Raw genomic sequence first — 19529 nt, 5'->3', positions numbered from 1 at the left:
GGATGTCCTTACCAGAAACCAAATCCTGGAAACCAGGAATAAATCATAGAGGATTCACTGTCTCCAAAGGAGGAAATTTTTTACTCACATGTTCTAAACACACTTCCCTTCATAGTTTACTATCAAAGCAGTTATTTCTACTATTACTCTATGGGGGCACAGTGCAAAGTCAAAGCTAACAACTCCATCAGTCCTGGGGATACTGGTCCCTCCTTGTTTATGGTAGTAGGCTTATAACTGAGCTACAAATGTGTGATCTGAAAATTACTCACTGAATCCAAAATGTGTCACAAACTTCAACTTCTTCTGCATCTGAGATACTTTCAGGGATTATGCAAGCACACAGAGTCTTCAGTGTGCCTGTAGCCCTTATTGCCCATTATTGTTCCCTTAATAGTCCTTTCTCAGAAAAAAACCTGGAAGTTGTCTGAGGGAGCCATGCAATGTTTATTTAAGAAAGCAGACTCGGAGAAGTCAGAACATTTTCAGGAACGTGTTGGCTTTGTCAGCATTTTCAAACAGAGATTATGAAAATATTCCTCACCGACTTTTTTGGTAAGATGCTACCAAGTAAAAAACCGCTCTACCATTTGTCAAAAAAATGGAAGAAGACAGTTTCAAAACAATTTTTAGGAGAATTGCTGAGACTTCAAATTTTTGCCCCATCTTTGGAAAAATTAACATCTTGCAATTTCTCTTGGGCTAGAAACATTGTTCATTAGAAATACATATAATACAAACATGGGACTATGATCATTATCCATACACTGCTGTAGAAAAAAAAAAAATGACTGGAGAGACAGCCATTGTTCTTAGTACAGTTTAGATCAAAAATTTATTTCAAGTCAGGATTGAAAATCTTCTACAACAGTTGTAGTGGACCTGAACAATGAGAAAGACATAATTTTGGCACACAGCATTTTATTTTCATTTGCCTTTTTAAAATGACTTAAGTGTAGATCTGTCATATACTGTAAGAACAAGGGTGTAGAGGGAAAAGTTTAGAACTAGTATATTGACAGTTAATTCACATTAACTGTGGTGGTGTGAATCAGAGGGGGCAGGCTACTAATGAAATCTTCCAATTAAAAAATAAAATAATAATAATAATAATAAAATAATTTTTAAGACATAAATAAAAAAATTAAACCCAGAAACATTAAGAGAGATCATGGACTGGTTAAACTCTCTTTGTGAGCATACACTAGCAAATAGCAAAGCTATCATACATGGGATTGTAAAAAGACAAAAATAACAAAACAACATACAAATGAATGTTCACCTACTTCAATCATTCAACAAAAGTGATGAAAAGATGCATGTAAACTAACAAAAATTTAGCAGTCAAGTAAGTCAGCTTTGATTTTTATTTCCTACTGAATCACTGATGTGATCAGAAGTGTTGCTGTTGTCTTGGACACCCTCAGGCACAGCAAAATGAAATAAGCACTTAGTCTTGGCTCTGAGTTGAGTACATACACATAATATATGGCAATAACTTAAGAGACCACCATGCCATATAAAACAGGGGCTTATTTCCTCATATTCTTTCTTTCTATTTATTGAAAGCCATTTTCCACTGCCACTGTATCAGTCAGTCACTTAGTACAGTGAGGTCCTTATACACAGTTCATTTTTTAAAACCCATGAACAAGGTGGGACCATCAGAAAAATATATGACCTCACAATACATTACATTCCCAAATCATTTCTGAATTCTCTGAAGGACACGTACCTGAACTTATTGCTTATAAACCCATCTAAAGGGTTTCCCTCTCCTGCTAGTTTGTGTGCTTTTTAAAGATCCTTCATGGAAGATTTCTTGTCTTTTTTGTTGTTGCTGTTGTTGTTTGTTTTTTTCTCTGTGTTATATACGAATCAAATTGTAATCCTCTCATACACTCCACAGCACTTTCAGGGAATTCTTCAGCAAAGCCATATTAGCTCTTGAATATTTTGTCATGTGTATTCATATAACTACAAATTCTACAGTTTCCAAAATTCTGAGGTTGGACTAAGCGATTTTCAATTCATTGCATGATTACTTGCATATTTATTTATTTATTTATTGATTGTGTCACATTTGTAACTTCTTATTACTCTAATACAGTGACCAGTCTAAGTGATGCATCGCAGTGAAAGGTTTAACATTTTTCTTCTTGAGACAGCTCAGAGCTCTTGCTTGAATACTAAACAGTCCTGATGCTTCGTTGTTTCTTGCTCTGATTTATTTTTTTTTCTTCCCTAAAATCTCTTCTACTGTTACTTCAACTTGAAATAGTTCCTCAGGCTCAACCACTGCAAAAGAAGTACTTGTGCAATGGATTGAGCTTTTCTGCTCTGGCATTACTCCCCTTGAGCACTACTTTTACACTTTGAACATCAATTGACTCCTCAGGCTCTCTGGTAGGATTTCTTTGAAAATGAATGTATTATTTAGCTGCTATGGCAGCTAATAAACTTATGCAGTTTATTTTTTTTTCTCAAAGTGGTCTTTGTCCTGTCTTACTGCAGTTTTCTATTTAATGATTTGGTATTCCATTTTCTGAAGTTTTTCTTCATAATTCTCATTTACTTTGTCATGTGAACATGCCAATTTTTTTATTATTATTATTTATTTTTTTTTTTTTGCCAGTCATTTTTAATTCAGATATTTTGGATGTACATCCATTCCTACTGCAGATTTTTAAGGAAAGAAAGCTGGAAGATCTGGTTGTGTCAGAACACTGTGACCTGGTCTGCAGTGTCTGTAGATAAATATAGAATCACAGAATGGTTTGGGTTGAAAAGGACCTTAAGGACCATCTAGTTCCAACTCCCCTGCCATGGGCAAGGACACATTCCACTAGACCACACTGCTCAAAGCCCCATTCAACCTGTCCTTGAACACTTCCAGGGATGGGCAACCTCTTCCAGTGTCTCACCACCCTCATAGTGAAGAATTTCTTCAAATATCCAATCTAAATCTATCCTTTTTTACTTTAAAACTATTACTTCCTGTCTTATCACTACACTCCCTGACAAAGAGTACCTCTTCTGCTTCCTTGTAGGCAGTTTCCTTGTTCCTTGTTTAGGAACTGAAAGGCTGCAATGAGGTCTCCCCAGAGCCTTCTTTTCTTTGTATTCTATATTAGAATATAAATACTATGAGATTAGAATACAAAATTAGAATAATATTTTACATTAGAATACAAATTTCAGAATTAGAATATTTTATATTAGAATACAAAGGTCTGCAAGAACCTGTAGAAAAATGTCCTCTGTTAAGGCTTGCTGTAAATGCAGTGATGTAGTCAAAGACAAATGAAAACAAGTTGAGTATATCTAACTTTTAATGTGTGAGATAATGAGCTTATTCTTCCTTAGTGCCCAATTTAAATATCACACAGATGAGTTTTTCTTCTCTGTTGTATACCTGTGATATTACATGGAAATACAAAAAGCTGATAGATTCTAAGTATTTCTTTCATTCTTCTGTCATAATCTATTAAAGAAAAAAAAAAGTATGATCTAGGTGGCTGACAGAATATCTCTCTATCACTCAGTATAGAATTTAGGAGCAAACATATTTTGTTTATGGAATAAAGTAGCTGAAGGAACAAGAACTGCAGCACAAAACACAAGTCAAGACTGGTAACATAACAATCAGAGTCAAGTGAGACCTTTTCAGAACAGAGACGATGAGGGACACACATGAATCTATACATTTGATAAAGTAGAAGCAATATGTTTTGTATAGCCTTTAAAATAAACACTGATGTATCAAAGAAATGCCCAACCTTCCCAGTAACTGCTCCTCCTAACAGAAATAACCTGCTATATGCTGAATGAGATTTAATGTTCAGGCCATGGAGAGAGGGCTTTCTGAAGTTTTTTACTGGCATTATCATGCTGAGCAATATATACTATACATACTATATATGAACAATATATAAATGTTTCTTGATACTGGTAAAAAAAATGCTGGAACAATGCTTCTTAATTCTTAACTCTAAATTACAGAAATAAAATAGCAAAATTAGAAACTTTTAATGACATATTTATTCATTGTTGTTCTTCTACCATAGTACATTTGTCTGTGTATTTCAAGACCGTACAAAGACTGTTGTTAATGCTTAACACCCATTAACAGACTAACCCATTTTAGTCAATAATTTACCCCTCCTGCAACCAGAAATCAGATATATATCATGAAAATGAACACAGAAATAAAATACTGATAGATGTTCTGAAACAAGAAGTAAAAATAGATAAGAAAGTAAACTTAAGAAAAAATAAATAAGCATGTGCAGTATGAATGTGGCTTTTGATATTGTGTATCCTAATAGTGAAAACAGATCCTATAATATTGCTGCTATACTAACTATGAAGTGGATGATAAATAGAATACCAATGTTGTGTTACTGGACAGTCCGGGAACAGAAGGGGTTATATCAAGACATGGTAAAAGTCACCAATGGGGTATAAGGTGCTACTGGTAGGGTGCTCAGTCCTACAAACAATACTGCAATGGTGCTTACTACCATGGGTAATCTCCCAGAGCCAGGTGGTAATGCTACAGGCACTGGCACCGCAAGGAGATGGCATACTTTTCCTCTAGTAGCTGGTTTAGGTGCTGGCACAGGCCAGAAGATACGCTGGCTGCTATAAGCTTTATATCAGATTTACAAAGGTCTGATCCAGGAAGCTGTAGAGATTTGATCTATGTCTTCTTTTCTTAGACCCAATTCTGAAACATCTACTCTGGAATGAGTTTGGATTGGGAACTCTTACAGAAACAGTGGATAGACAAGGGTATATCTGCAAGGGAAAAACACGCCTCTATGACCCCCCTTTGCAGCAGCTTAGATGCCAGAACATCTGAAAGGCAAGGAGATAACAGACTCACTGAACAATGGTATTATGCAAGGTAGTAAGCACTATGTATGTTAAAATCTATTCTAAATTTGAACTTCATGTTGGTAGGAAAATGGGAACAAGTAATAAAGTGCGATAACTTGCACCCATTTGTTAGTCAATGAAAAAAAAAAAAAATAGTGGTGAGAAGGCAGCCATGAGGGAAGAAGCAGGCTTACACAATCCTCTCCACCCACATGCTCATATGCTCCTCATCTTCCCTGCTAGAAAATGTATATATGCTGTTGGTATTACACAGGCCTACTTTGTGCCAGATCTAATGACAGTTTTGCCTGAATGTAACCTTCTTAAAAAAAAAAAAAAAAAAAAAAAAAAAAAGACCCAAACAAACATGCAACTATTACAAATTGTTGAAGTGTCTCATCTACAAAAAAACAGTGAATAACATAGTTAAGAGGTGGGAGACCTCTCTGTAGCCATGCTATACAGGTGAAACGTTAGATTTAACAGTGTTGATAACTGCGTACCTAATATGAATATCAACTTAATCTTTTTTCAGAGGGTTCACAATTTTTCCCATGAAAAGTATATTGTTCTCCAATGTTATGACCATTAGGAAGGGCCTGTTCATTTTAATAGTAACTGGAACAGACATAGGCACTATTTCCATGCCTGTGGCAGCTGCTGCTTCGGTGCCAGTCTCATCCACCTTCACCACAGCCTGATGTATAGCCTGTGAAGAAACAGACATGTTACAAGTCAATGGGGTACAAAACTAGTTACCTAAACAAGAACTTGAGCTAGAAGTCTGTGAAGATGTTAGTAAGAAATTATCACCAGAAAGCATGGTTTTCTTAGACTTAGAGAGCTCAACTCTGAGGTAAGAACATCTCTCTGCTCATAAAAATTTTTGCTTTGTTTCTTTTCCTGTTTCGTGTTGTCTCTAATGCAGATCCTTGGAGCTAGAATAAACCTTAAAAGAGCAAAATCACATTTAATTGTCTTTGACAAGTTCATAGAGTTGAAGAATTAACATGCAATTTAACACAATGAATAGCACCCTGAAATTATTTTTTTCATGTTCTTTAATGTCTTTGAAAAAAAAAAAAAAAGGTAATAAAGGAGGAGGCTAGAAATGGAAGTCAATGAATTAGGATCTCTGAATGTCTTGATTTTGCAAATTGAAACTTATGGAGAAAAGTTCAAGTTTTAATTTCCAAAATCAAGGCATTCACAAATCCTAATTCATTGACTTCCACCTGCAGTTTGTTGTTTTTCTCATATTAGACAATGAAATTGGCACTGCCTGTTAGTGCTGATTGTCAACTTTTAACTCTCTTTATCTTGAAGTATAACTTATCTGTAGCTTTTGCCTGAAACTGACACTAATGGAACTCATTGCTCACAGGCTTGAAGCCAATTGTTTTCAGGAAATGCATTTTCCTTTCTCCCAAAATGTTTAAAAACAAGCATTGTTTTTCCTCTCCCCTTCCTACCATAAAACACAAGCAACAATACATCCTACAGTCTCTTTTTACCCACAGACAGGCAAAAGGAAGTAGAGACAGAACCGTAACAACACAGTACATGAGGGCACCAAGGTGTGGGGAGATGACAACTTGGTCTTGTCTGTTTTATAAGGGGGTCCCCAGCAGAACAAAAATGACTCCCGGATTAAAAAGTTATGGACTTTTTACCTGCTCCATTGCAATGTGAATGACAGCCCAAGTAACATGGGTGAAATACTCTGCATGTCAAATTCTGCCTTTTCATGTGAAGTGAACCCTTCATATGCGAGTTTTGCATCATGAGTGTTTAAAAGTAAAGTGATGTGAGCATCAGTAACCATGGGCCCATAAAATAAAAAGCAGTATGACTTACCTGGGAAATTCTGTGCTGGGGCTGTCCAGTGATCCCAGAGAGATCAGCCTTATCAGTGAATACATCCATGATACCCATTCTATATAGCATATTTTTTAGGTTATATCTCCCATAAAGAGTGAATTTCGGAAGATAAAAATTTGCTGAGCTGCCAGAAAAGAAGCACAAGAATATGATGAAGCTTTTGGTCAGATATCACAGTTTAACACAGTCCTGAAACACAACTCATTTTGCTTGCAGGCTTTCTCTAGCCTAGGTGGGAGATTATAGAACCATAGAATGGTTTGGGTTGGAAAGGACCTTAAAGATTACCTATTTCCAACTCCCCTTCCATGGTCAGGGACAGCTCCCATCAGAACAAGTTGCCCAAAGCCCCATCCAACCTGACACTGAATATCTAGGGATGGGGCACCCACAACTTCTCTATACAACCTGTTTCACCCTTATAGTAAACAATTTATTCTTAATATATAATCTAAATCTACCCTCTTTTAGTTTAAATCCATTCCCTCTTGTCCTGTCACTACATGCCTTGACAAAAGCTCCCCTCCCCAGCCCCCTCTCCCCACCCCCCATCTTTCCTGTAGCCCCCTTTAGGTACTGGAAGGCCACTATAAGGTCTCCCTGGAGCCTTCTCTTTTCTCCAGGGATGAACAACACCAACTCCCTCAACTTGTATTCATAGATGAGGTGTTCCAGACCCTCAAACATCTTTGTAGCTCTCCTCTAGATTCATTCTAATACTTCTATGTCCTTGTGCTGGGTGCTCCAGAGCTGAATGCAGCACTCCAGGTGGGGCACATGAGCACAAAGTAGAGGTGGAGAACCACCTCTCTCAACATGCTGGCCATGCTACTTTTCATGTGGCTTAGGATATAGTTGGCTTTCTGTGCTGCAGGTACACATTGCTGTCTCATGTCAAGTTTCTCATCAACCAACACTCCCAGGTCCTTCTTGACAGGGCTGCTCAATCCACTTATCATCTAGCCTGTACTCATGTTTGGGATTGCCTTGACCCAGGTGCAGGGCCTGGCATCTGACCATATTGAACATCATGAGGTAATGAGATATATAGCACTAATTAGGGGAGAAGAAAAGGTTTATAACAATGTTGCTAGGCTAGTTGAGAGGCTAAGGTCTCTAGTCTGCAGAGTGAGCCAACACAACAGCACATATGTACCTCTTTAATGTTCTTCATCTGACATTTTCAGAAGTTAGTGATGCATTGTGCATTCTGCTGGAAAGATCTTAAACATGCCCCATTACTGGAGGATGCAGAGGTTTCACCTTGTGAAAAAGATATTCTTTCAGGTGTCCCAGGCTGGACACAGAAAATCCAGCACATCCAAGTTCACTGATCACTTTTGAAAGAAACGTTGGCCTTGTAAGTTTATCATATAAAATCAAGGACATAGAAGATATAGCAGAGAAGGACAATATGTGGCTGTGATTGTACAGATGACAAAATAACAAACAAAAGCACTTTGACAGAGTCCAGCTACTAAACAGATAATTATTTATCTGTGTCAAGTCTGGTGTCTGAGTTACTTGATGTTATTTTATTTTATTTGGGAAAGTGACTAGTTTGACGTTTTTAATAAATTAATAAACCCTTCTTCCTTGATCTTTTAGTAAGGATCTAACAGTTTCTTTTCTAAGGTTAAAAGGAACATTCACAGCTAGAAGCAGCACCTGAGTTAGAGACAGTGATGACGATGTTGATTGTAGGTACTGTTTTCTGGTTAGAAACCAGAAAAACTGTCCAGGATTCCAGGGAAAGGAGAATGTGGAGCACTTAATTAAATTTGCCAAAGAGCAAGTCATCCAGTGGGCAGGTGGAAAGTGAAGGGCTCATACTTTCACAGCACAGCATCTCCATAAATCTAATGCAAAGTCTGGCTGGTAGCCAAAAATGAGAGTGCTGGTGGATTGATAATGGCTTGCTGATCTCTTCTACTTAATTTGTGATGGCACTGATTGCTCTCTCAAGTAAGGATGCAACAATCATTGCATCATCTGTCTATCTATTACATAAAGGCACTCATTTACAAGCCCCCACTTGCTTTCAACATGCAGGAAAGGGAAAGCTGTAGGCATATAGCAACAATGTGACTGGACAGGAAGCACTGTGATATACTTTTGAGAAGAGAAAGGAATATTTTCTCCACAGTTCAACCACCAAATAGATCTAAGCTGTCTGTACTTAGCTGTGTCAATACCTTGGCACTATCTCACATTTCAAACTCAACAATAATGAACAATGTTCCTCACAATACTTCTGCAAATTGTGTCAACGTCAGATTGCAGGTAGAGAAACAGGGACAAAAATAACTTGCCCCAAACTGTTACATCATTCCATATTCTACCATTAAAGCCATTTATTGAGACATCCCATAGGCTCCAAAGGATAGAAAAAAATGCCATCAGTTGCTTTGAAAACTACAGGGAAAAGGAGAAGTCTGTCTCATTAGTTTGCAGGAGAGAGCTAGCATAATTAAAAATGGGGACCTGTGTGAAAGAAGTTCAAGGTCTTTGGTAGAGTTGCCTTTTTTATAATATAAGTTGTACGCCTATTCATCTATTTCAGTTGAGGGTGGGGGGGAAGGATTTGGAGAGGAAACAAAAACTCTCATTTGTATTTAGCAATTTTTTGCTGGTTTTAAAAGCAAATTGTGTTTCTTTGGCAGAAATGATTCATAAGTAAATTGATTCAGCTTCTGATTTGTCCTATAGTGCTTTTAGTGACCAACCACATAGCTATTCCAAGGAAATTATAAACTGTGAAGCTACACCAAGAATCACACACTCTTTTTATGTCTTTTTTTTTTTCCCTTCTGTAAAATAGTTCAGAATTCTTTGAAAATTTTTGACTGTGAATCAGAGTAAAGAGCATGACACAATTTGACATATTAGGATGTCATTTGCAACTTTAAAACTGATAATTTAAAACACCATTTCCAAATGTGAATGTGTGAAGGTCTCTTACATGACATATTCATAAATCTGAGGAACACAAGGGTTTAATTTTGTAAAAGTTTTGCCTACACTTGTACACATATTTTGTCCTATCAAAGGTTACTCCTACATGTGAAACTAATGAAGCAGGAATCTATTTTATTAGATATATAAATATATATATATTAGATATATAAATAATATATATATTGTCTTCTCTCAAAGTTACCTTGAAACAGATATGTATTAATACAATATCACCTTTCTATGTCTTCAAAGAGCATGAATACATTGGCTCTGCAAAGTCAGATGCTCTATACATTTAGTTTTGTTCCCACAATGGCCAAGTGGAAAGTACCATTTCAGCATTTAATGCGTGATTACCAAAAAACATGCAGAGAGAAAGGAAGAAAAAGCCAATAAAAAAAAAAAAAGAAGGAAAATGGTAGTAGTTTAGTTGTAAACAGAAGATGACAGAAGCAGATGACAAGAGAGGGGAAAAAAAAAAAAAAAAGAGAAAAAAAGATGGAAGAGGTATTAAGACAGATTATGACAGAGAATTGGCGGCTATAGTGGAAAACATGAAATAAAATGCAGGATCAGAAAAGTCCCATAGCAGTGAAAGTTTGAAATTCATGCAGTACTAAATGTAAAACCACAGGAGCACCAGAGAGACAAATTTCAGCCTTCTGTGGGAATTCTTCCACAGATTAAAATAGAATTAAATTTAATACCCTGATCTGTATCATAGCCCAGCAGATTAAAACTGATGGGCTTCCTTGCCTACTCTCTGACCCAAGAACTTCAGAATTTTACCTTTTTGAGACTAATGTCCTCCATCTTGCCATACGTTCACAAGACAATTTTTTCTCCAGCTTCCTCATTTTTCCTTGATCAGGCAGAACAAAAAATGCTGAAGCACCTCCTTTATAATCCATTTGCACGACTGTGGAAGACAGCTGTTCATCATAGCCATGCTTGAACAGGCCCATTCCAAACATCATTGGGACTTCAACAGCCTTGTTCCCATCCACAAAGAATTTATCCCTTTTAGTGTACTTTGGGTCAAAAGGTTTTTCCCATTCAGCTTGAAATATAAGATACAGAGTTATAGGATATTCTGAGCACATGAAACCATAGGACACATTCATAGAAGTAGAAACTGTTACACCTGGATCAGCTTCAAAGATAAACCAGTTTGCAACAAGCACTTGGTCTTACTGAATACTCATAATAGTTCAATAGGAAGAACTGTGATGTACAAAACCCCCTCATTTCTTTCAGCAGGACTGATTGTACTTAATTGAAATTTCTCACCAAATATTCTAATCTGTAAAGGGACGTGTGCATTTTTCCTTCAAAACAACCATTTCAAGGTGCCTATAAAGCCCTCATATGATGCAGCCTTTAAACAGGAGATAAGAAGAAAGATTCTCCCTTTTACTTGTTCCCACCAAAGGGACTTGTGGAAGGAGAAATGAGGGTTAAATTCTCTAGAGAAATAAAGAGATTCAGGTTACTTCCAGAATGAAGGGTTTCATATGACATTTTACCTGATTGTATTTAAAAACACAAAGAACCTAATCATACAAAACTGCTGGGGTAAAAAATAAAATAAATAAATAAACTCAAAACATTAAATTTCCAAATGCTCTTCACTTAGTCATAGTGAAAAAGCTGTCTAAATTGAAATTCTGAAGGATTATTACTGGGAAGAAATTTCTAAACTGAGTTCTAGATACTCACCTCATCCATTTCAGAGGCTGAGTTAGATATAAAAAAGGAGGAAGAAGGTTTTTGGTTTTAATGGTGCTTGTTTGGTTTGTTTGTTTGCTTGCTTTTTGTTTTGTTTTTAAAGAAAGGCATTTCTCTGTAGTAAATTTTGCTTTGAATAACAAAGGTCACCTTTGATCAACTTTAGCAAGCAAAAGCAGAATCACAATAATAAATGAAGTGCCACCAAGAAAATCATGAAACAAGATGGTATTATTTTTGATTTGTGCTTGAACAATGATTACTAGGCAGCTTAGTATAAATGAACTTATTACCTGCTGTCTCTACCATCTGTGGAATAGCCATGAACAGCACTTACATCCTACTTTGAAAAAGTGAAATGAGATTTAGTTACTGCATGTCTTGGGCTACAAAAATATAAACTGACAACCATCATTACTCTTAAGACAAGAAAAAATACTGATTTCGTGTTTCTTCATTAGTACTGACCACAATAACACAATTCTGATGTTATTGGCTGACTTCTTTCATCAAACATGTAACAGGCAGGATTTTTGCCTTGGTAAGGTTTAAGGAAAAAAAAGAAAAAAAGAAAAAAAAAAAAGAAAAAAAAAAAGAATCACAAAAATATGAGTGACACAATTCCTGAAACATTCCAACAACCTTTACGCAATGCTCAACTTAGGGAAAACACCCACTGATTTCAAAATGAGCTTTACTTGATTAAAAACTGAGCAGAATGTTAGAATTTAACACACAGGTTTGACAGAGATGATATTCAGTAATCCTCTCCTCCTCTTTCATAGGAACTCTCATTCCTTACACTCTCCTCTTTCTTACGAGGTTACCTTCTAGGATGGCACCTTTCTCAAATGCTTTACAGAGTTCAAGTGGAAAAATTAACCTCACCGTATGATACTTTGTGGTGATCAACTCAACTAGGGAATGATAAGGGACCCGTGTACTGTGGTAGAATAGCATGTCCACTGGCTGAGAAACAGGAAAACATTTCCAGACTTTTGTCCTTAGGGAAGGACTTCTAAACTAAGTTATACCACAAAAAAACAGAAAGGACAGTCACCAGTACTGTGTAAGGAAAGCTGTAATGTATATAGAGAGAACAAGACTCCAGAAGAGTCTTGATAATACGAATTTTCTCTGGCTTTTTTCCCCATTGTGTATCAAGAACATTTAGAGGTTAGAACATTTGAGGTTTTACTGAATCTATTGCTCTGTTTGCAAACACCTTTCAGGGGAAAAAAATGTGTTCTGTTTTTTTGTTTGTTTGTTTGTTTGTTTTTCTAGTTTTGAAAAACATGACATATGGTACTTAAAAACCTCTCTTGAAAACGTTATTTCAGACAAAAGAGTTTGTACTCAAGAGAATTAAGAAATACTATTTGGGGGAATTGTCATACTGAGGACAGGAATGGAAACACCTTTATTAATAAATTAATAAATTAATAGTTTTGAAAGAATATAATTTTTAATGAATGCCTTCTCCATTTCAGATTAAAAGCTTAACAATATTTTTAGCAGATAAATTGCATAATATTATTTTTCTGCAATTGCTTAGTTTTCAGAATGTGATAAAATGAGTAAGAGAGAGGTTTGAAAGAGCTAGAATAGAATTAGAATAGTTCAGTCAGAAAGGATCTGTAAAGATTGTCAAGTCCAATTTCCTGACTACTTCAGGGCTACCCAAAAGTTCAAGCATATTATTGAGTGCATCGCCCAAATGCCCCCTGAACACTTATGGGCATGGGACATCAACCCTCTTTCTAGGAATCCTGTTCCAGTGTTTGACAACCCTCACAGAACAGAAATTTTTCCTTATATCTAGTCTGAACCTACCCAGGTGCAACTTTGTGCAGTTCCCTCACATTCTGTCATTGGTAACTAAGACAGAGATCAGCCCTTCCTCTTCTCAGGAAGTTGTAAAGAGCAATGAGATCACCTCTGAGCCTCCTTTTCTCCAGATCAGACATCTCAAGTGTCCTCAACCTCTCCCCATACAACCTGTCTTCCGACTCTTCTACCAGCTTTTTTGTCTTCCTTTGGATGCATTCAACTACCTTAGCATCCTTTTTATATTGTGGATCCCAGAACTGCACACAATATTCAAGGAGAGGCAAGACCGGTGCTAAATATGGCAGAATAGTGACTATCTGCTATCTCCATTCATTACAACACTTTGAGCTCCACCATTGAATCAGTTCATCACCCAGTGCAGTGTGAACCTGTTTATCTCACAGTTGGACAATACTTTCAGAAGTATACTGTGAGGGACAGTATCAAAGACCCTAATGAAATACAGAAAGATTACGTCCACTGCCTTCCCTTCATCTGCTAAGTGGGTGATCTTATCAAACTACTAAGGCAGGATTTTCCCTTCATGATCCATGGTGACTATGCCTGACATTCTTTAAATGACTTTCAATAACACTCAGGACAATGTTCTCCATGACGTTTCCAGGAGCTGATGTCTATCATTTCCTGGGGCTTCTCTCATGCCCATCTTGTAGAATGGTGTAATGGCTAGACATCAGAGACCTCCCCAAACTCCCATGACCTTTGGTAAATTGTTGAGAGGGGTCCAGCTATAACATCCACTAACTTCTTCAGTGCTCTTTCAGTACACTGGGGTGAACATTAAGCACCACAACCTTATGAACGTTCAGCTGATAGAAAAAGTCCCTTGCAATTTTGGTGACCAAAAATGGAAAGGCCACCGGTTATGAAGCTTAAAGTCTACTCTCTTCAAGTCCAAGATGGCAAATCTGCTGACCTTTTTTTCTCATGCCACCAAAAATTTTGAACTCAACTATTTCATGATCACCATGGTCAAGACAGCCACATACCATCACATCTCCCCCAAGGCCTACAATATCAGTGTTATCATCCTGGGTGGGTGGTTGATAGTAGACAGCCAAAAAGACTTCTGCTTTGCTATCCATCCCTATAAAACCTCATCCAGAGGCTCTCTACCACATTATTCCAACCTAATTTCAGGTTGGAAATTAGGAAAAATTTATTCTCAGAAGGAGTAGTTGATCTTGAAGGTTTTTTCCAAACTTAATGATTCTATGATTATCCCTAAGTACAAGGGCTATCCACTCTGATCTCCTTCTTGCGTACAGTGCAACGCCTTGTCTCGCCTACCCTGCCTATCCCTCCTGAACAGCCCTCCATCACAGCACTCCAACTGTAGGACTCATCCCAGCAAGTCTCACTAATACCAATGATATCACAGCTCTAGGAGAGGACCAAAGCTTCCAGTTCATTTCCTTTGTTCCTCATACTGCATGCGTTGAGATACAAGCATTTCAGATGTGTTCCTAAAAAGAAGATACAGTATCTGTTATTAGATAACTCTTTAAGCCTTACAACCTTGCTTCTCTTCTTCTCATTACAGCAGTCTGAAAAGCTCTGGGAAGATCTGTAGACCATATCTAAGCAGACTCCATAAGTTATTTAAGAAAAACAAGCTTATTATCTTATTATCAGAAGGCTTGTATTTGATACTGTGTGTGTGTGGAGGGGGGGGGGGGGAAGGGGAATCCATTTCTTCACTGGAAAATATTAGGATCTGCAAATCAAAAAAAAAAAAATAGTTTGAAGACCTATGCCTTTAGACACATCAACACTACGTTGACACTATTATTGAAGGCATACTGAAAACAGAACATCAGTGTGAAACTAAAACTATTTTTACATGTTTAGCTTTGGATACATAATTATAGTCCATAACTGCAGAAATATTGAGTAAGTGCATGGCTTTGCTTTTAGGTAACATCTTGTTTTACCTTAACAGCGTTCTTTAAATTTATCTCCAAAGTTGTTAAAACAAAAATCCTAAGTGGAGAAGGAAAAAGTCTTAGTATAAAAATAAATCTTACTAGATTGTAAAGGACTACATACCTTACTGCATAGAAATGCCTTCCTGAAAGTATATTTCACTTTTTATCGGGAAAGAAATGTATACATTACAATATATGAGGAAAATTTGCCTTGAATTTTGCTAAAATTATCATCAGCATTAAGCAGACAATAATTTCTAATAGCTTTGTTTAAAATTAAACATGAATGAGAACAAAAGGAAAACAAGATATGATTCCCTATGAGAAAACATATTGCAAAAAAAGGTGATGAAGTCAAAGACTGACCTGAGGAAATAGTACATGAAGTAAGAGAATAAGATATGTATATCTTACCATTAAAATAAATATAACTAATGAGGAGAATTTCAGTAAGTGGATCAAGGTTATTTATGAGGTCCCTGATTTTCCCATTGGTTCTTCCTGCTACATATTCATTGATCTTCATCTGGGCTTGATTAGCTCTCTTGAAGTTCATAGGATAAGCTTCTCCTTCATAGTAGTTTCTGAGATTATTTAAAAATTTTTCTTGTGGTTTCAACTGGTCAAGCACAAACAGGACATTTCCCATATTCAGCTGTAATGCTTCATTCTTTCTGTTTACCATTTGCATGAGTTGACGATAACCTTCATGTATTTGGTTTTCAGAAATTTCACGTGGGTTAAAACTAAGGACCCTAAGAATCTGTGTCAGAGTGTCAGATCTGGCACCGAGAGTCAGCATTGCAAAGGCAGTAGAGATGCTCAAGGGAGAAAAGAAAATATTCCCACTGTTTTCACGAGAAGAAATCTCCTTGTAGAAACAGCATGCAAACTGACAAACACTGTTCCCTACAGTCTGCTGCAGCATATATCGATTTTCTTGGCCTCTTTGATTTTGGTTTCTTACACCTTGGCGATTAGGCTCATAGAGATAACTGTTGGAATGAATTCCAACAATTAAAAGGCACAGGAAAAACAGCTTCATGTTTGTATAAATCTGTAAAAGAAGAAAATAAAAATAACACTTGGCTTACAGATCTTTTTACCTCATACTTTGCAATAAGTCAGCCCGTTCACTGTACAGAATTAGTTTAGCACCAGTGATTCCAAGCCATTTGAATTCAGAGATACCAGCTTTCCATTTCAAGGAAGTAGGCTTTTGAATATTACTCAATTTACTGAACTAATTATGAAAGAATAAAAATTAAAATCAAAGCAAAGTGAAGTAATATGAAAAGCACCCTCATTAAGGTTAGGCTACATTTTCTCTGAATTTTTTTTTTTTTTTTGTCTCCCCAGAGTTCTGCTTTTAATGTGGTTTTAAGTGATTAAAAAAAAAAAAAAAAACAAAAAACAAAAAAAAACAAACAAAACTGTAAGTCAAAAGTACAGGTCTAAAGAACAGAGGGTAAGGGGGCCAGTCAAGACTAGTCAGTTAAATTTAGCAAGATGAAGATAAACAAATAAATAAATAAATAAACAAAGTGAAAGAAACACACAGTATTCCTCCATTGTGACAATCAAAATATTACACACATTTTCAAATGGGCTATGGGTAAACATAGAGGCATCAGAGAGAAAGTAAATGCACTTCTTAATGAGGAAGTGATGAAAATTCACAGTAATTCCATAAAGCTTGAACAAATAAGCACTATTTAAAAGCAAGCAACCCAATAAACTTCCATATAACTAATGAAAGAGAGAAATCTGCTTTGAGCAATTAGAAAATCATCAAGACCATTGAAAGACAATATTGTTTATTAAAAAAGGGAAAATGAGTTAAGTATGTAGAAAAGCAAATGGAATCAAGTGTGCCTGCTGCATGCAAAGTTTCAGATTTGTGACTGAAAATTATCAACAAAACAAACAAACAAAAAGATAGAGGAAACACGAGACCAATCATGCTTTTATCATCACAAATCCAGTGAGAGGTGATTTTAGGATAAAAGGCTGCAATGGCAAAATGTTAAGATGAATGAGTGAAATCTAGAGGAACAAAACTAAAAGATACCCACAGAACAGGAAAGCCTTTTCCAAACTAACAAGAAAATAATCCATTCACATCTGTAGCAATACCTTTAACTCGAGAAATTAGTATTAATGGTACCATAATTAGTTCAACAACTTTTGTCAACAGACAGAAGAAAGTAAAGAGGTGGAACATATTTAGAAATCTAGAACATCCTCCTGTAGTATATTGCTTTACCTACAGAATCTTTAATAAAAAAAAATACTCTCTAGAATAAAATAAAATGATTTTGAAATGGAAAACCTAAGCTAGGTGTCTGATTTGCAATGTGAAATTATATTTAGACTCTCATGCCTTGTAAAATCATGTTGATTTGTTGAATCTTTACCAGCTCCCACATGACTCTGCATTTGCATTCTCCACTTTCCTATGTCTTGGTTCTCCAATATTCAGTGAATTCAGAATACAGATCTCTACTTTTATATATTGACACTCTTTGAATATTATGGTTATAACAATACTACTATTGCAAGGAAGAGCATCTGTTCCAATCTGAACCCCTTGCCGAACCACTTTCAAAAAGTTTGTTTTTATATCTACATAGTTAAAACTGTACACTGATTTGTTTGTGACCTGCTCCACTGTTATTCTTATTCTAATTCTTTTAACCTTTCACTTTATCCATTTTTTTTTCCTGAGATCTCTAGAAGCTTTAGAAAGTAATACTTAAATCCCCACTTCTGTTTCATTTCATGCACCATATTTGTTATTTATCACACCTTTACTTCATTTAACTCTCTCAAACATTTCAACATGTTTTCCAAAAGAGGCTTATGCTATATGAATGTGCCCTCACAGAGGATATATCTTTAATGTTTAAAAAATAAACTAATAAAAAATGCAAAAAGCTTTAAAATGTATTTTGAATAAGAAAATACAATTTATCAATTTATTATTTAGAAACAGTTGTAACAGTTGACAGTAATTCCACAGCAAAAAATATGCATGACTTACGGTACAGTCAAAGGGTCTCCTGTTGTGTTCACCAGGTCTGCACAGGTCCTTGCTCAGTTGTTTATGCTGCTGAACACAAAGCAGGGTATCCTCTAGTAAAGGTTAAGATCATCTAAGGGCTGTGACTCACACATTATAATTTTAGAGATTAGGCAGAGCAAACAACGTTGAAACTAGTTTTACTGGACACCTAACTTTGCTGAATATATGTCTCATGTGACATTTTATTATTCATGAATATCTGATCACCCTCGTTAGATTCAAACCACTTTTCTTCAAACTGAACCTGCTGCTTGTTAATATCAAACACTCATACACAGCTCAATTGCCAAAATTTATTTTTTTTCTATGAACAAGAGAGTCACCAGAAATAGTAATCAGTGATAGATTGTGAGTACAACTTCCAATCACTATAACATTTGTGCCACTAAGGCAAGAGAACTAGGCTTGATGCACTGGGACATTTTTTTTATTTATTATTTTATTTTATTTTTGTGTGTGTGTGTGAACTAGCCTGTTTGTCTCCTGCATATCCATGCCTGGGCATGATTGTCTCTGGATGATCTCAGTGATGGTTCTAATAGTTGCAGGGTTTAAAACACTGTTTTGCTACATTAACAAATACAGCCATAAATGTACCTCACTATACACTCCCACATGGAGAAACTGCTAGCACTGTGAGCTGCTATAGCAACTCTGGGGCCACTTGCACAGCCGTGTGCCCAGGTGAAAAGGAATGCAGCCAGGATGCCATTGTATGCAGGTGATCCCAGTTACAAGTATGGCCTAGGGACAGGGGGTGGAAGCCTGGGAACGTGGGTGTTGAATAGCACAAGCCTTTAGACCAGCTTAATATCTTGTGATCTGGCATGTGGGGAGCAGGCCCCTCTGATCATGTGCCAAGTTCAGCTGGGTCAGATCAGACAGCCTGGTATCCTGAGCTCATCCCTACTCACTACAGTAATCTGTGACTGCTGTGGCAAGCCAGTGGGAACACAGTGACAGCAGTGTTGAAGGAGGAACCTCTGGAGATCACGTAGTACAACCCATTGCTCAAGGCAGGGGGGTTGATGCTTGTAGGGAGGTACAGCAGTTTGCTCAGGATTGTGTCCAGTAGTGTTTTGATTGTCTCCAGTGACGGAGACTCCACAATCTCTCTGGGCATAATGTTTCAGTGTTTAAGTACACTGACAATAAGACAGGTTTTCTCACATATTTAAATAGATTTTTTTCTATCTTAATTTATGCTCATTGAAGCT

General features: G+C 36.6%; 1 protein-coding gene across 1 annotated transcript; it reads right to left on the bottom strand.

The window, feature by feature from the left end:
• Nucleotides 1–4022: 4022 nt before the first annotated feature.
• On the bottom strand, nt 4023–18967 carry LOC137856945 (serpin A3-4-like). The gene is made up of 5 exons (XM_068682867.1): nt 18271–18967; nt 15642–16284; nt 10510–10780; nt 6739–6886; nt 4023–5590 (listed from the first exon to the last, which is right to left on the bottom strand). Exons 2-5 carry the CDS (start codon nt 16270–16272, stop codon nt 5402–5404), a joined length of 1239 nt encoding a protein of 412 aa, XP_068538968.1. The 5' UTR covers nt 16273–16284; nt 18271–18967; the 3' UTR covers nt 4023–5401.
• Between the last annotated feature and the right edge of the window lie 562 nt (nt 18968–19529).

This window comes from Anas acuta, chromosome 5, assembly GCF_963932015.1.
Source record: "Anas acuta chromosome 5, bAnaAcu1.1, whole genome shotgun sequence".
Classification (NCBI taxonomy): domain Eukaryota; kingdom Metazoa; phylum Chordata; class Aves; order Anseriformes; family Anatidae; genus Anas; species Anas acuta.
This window is presented reverse-complemented; position numbering and strand designations above follow the sequence as displayed.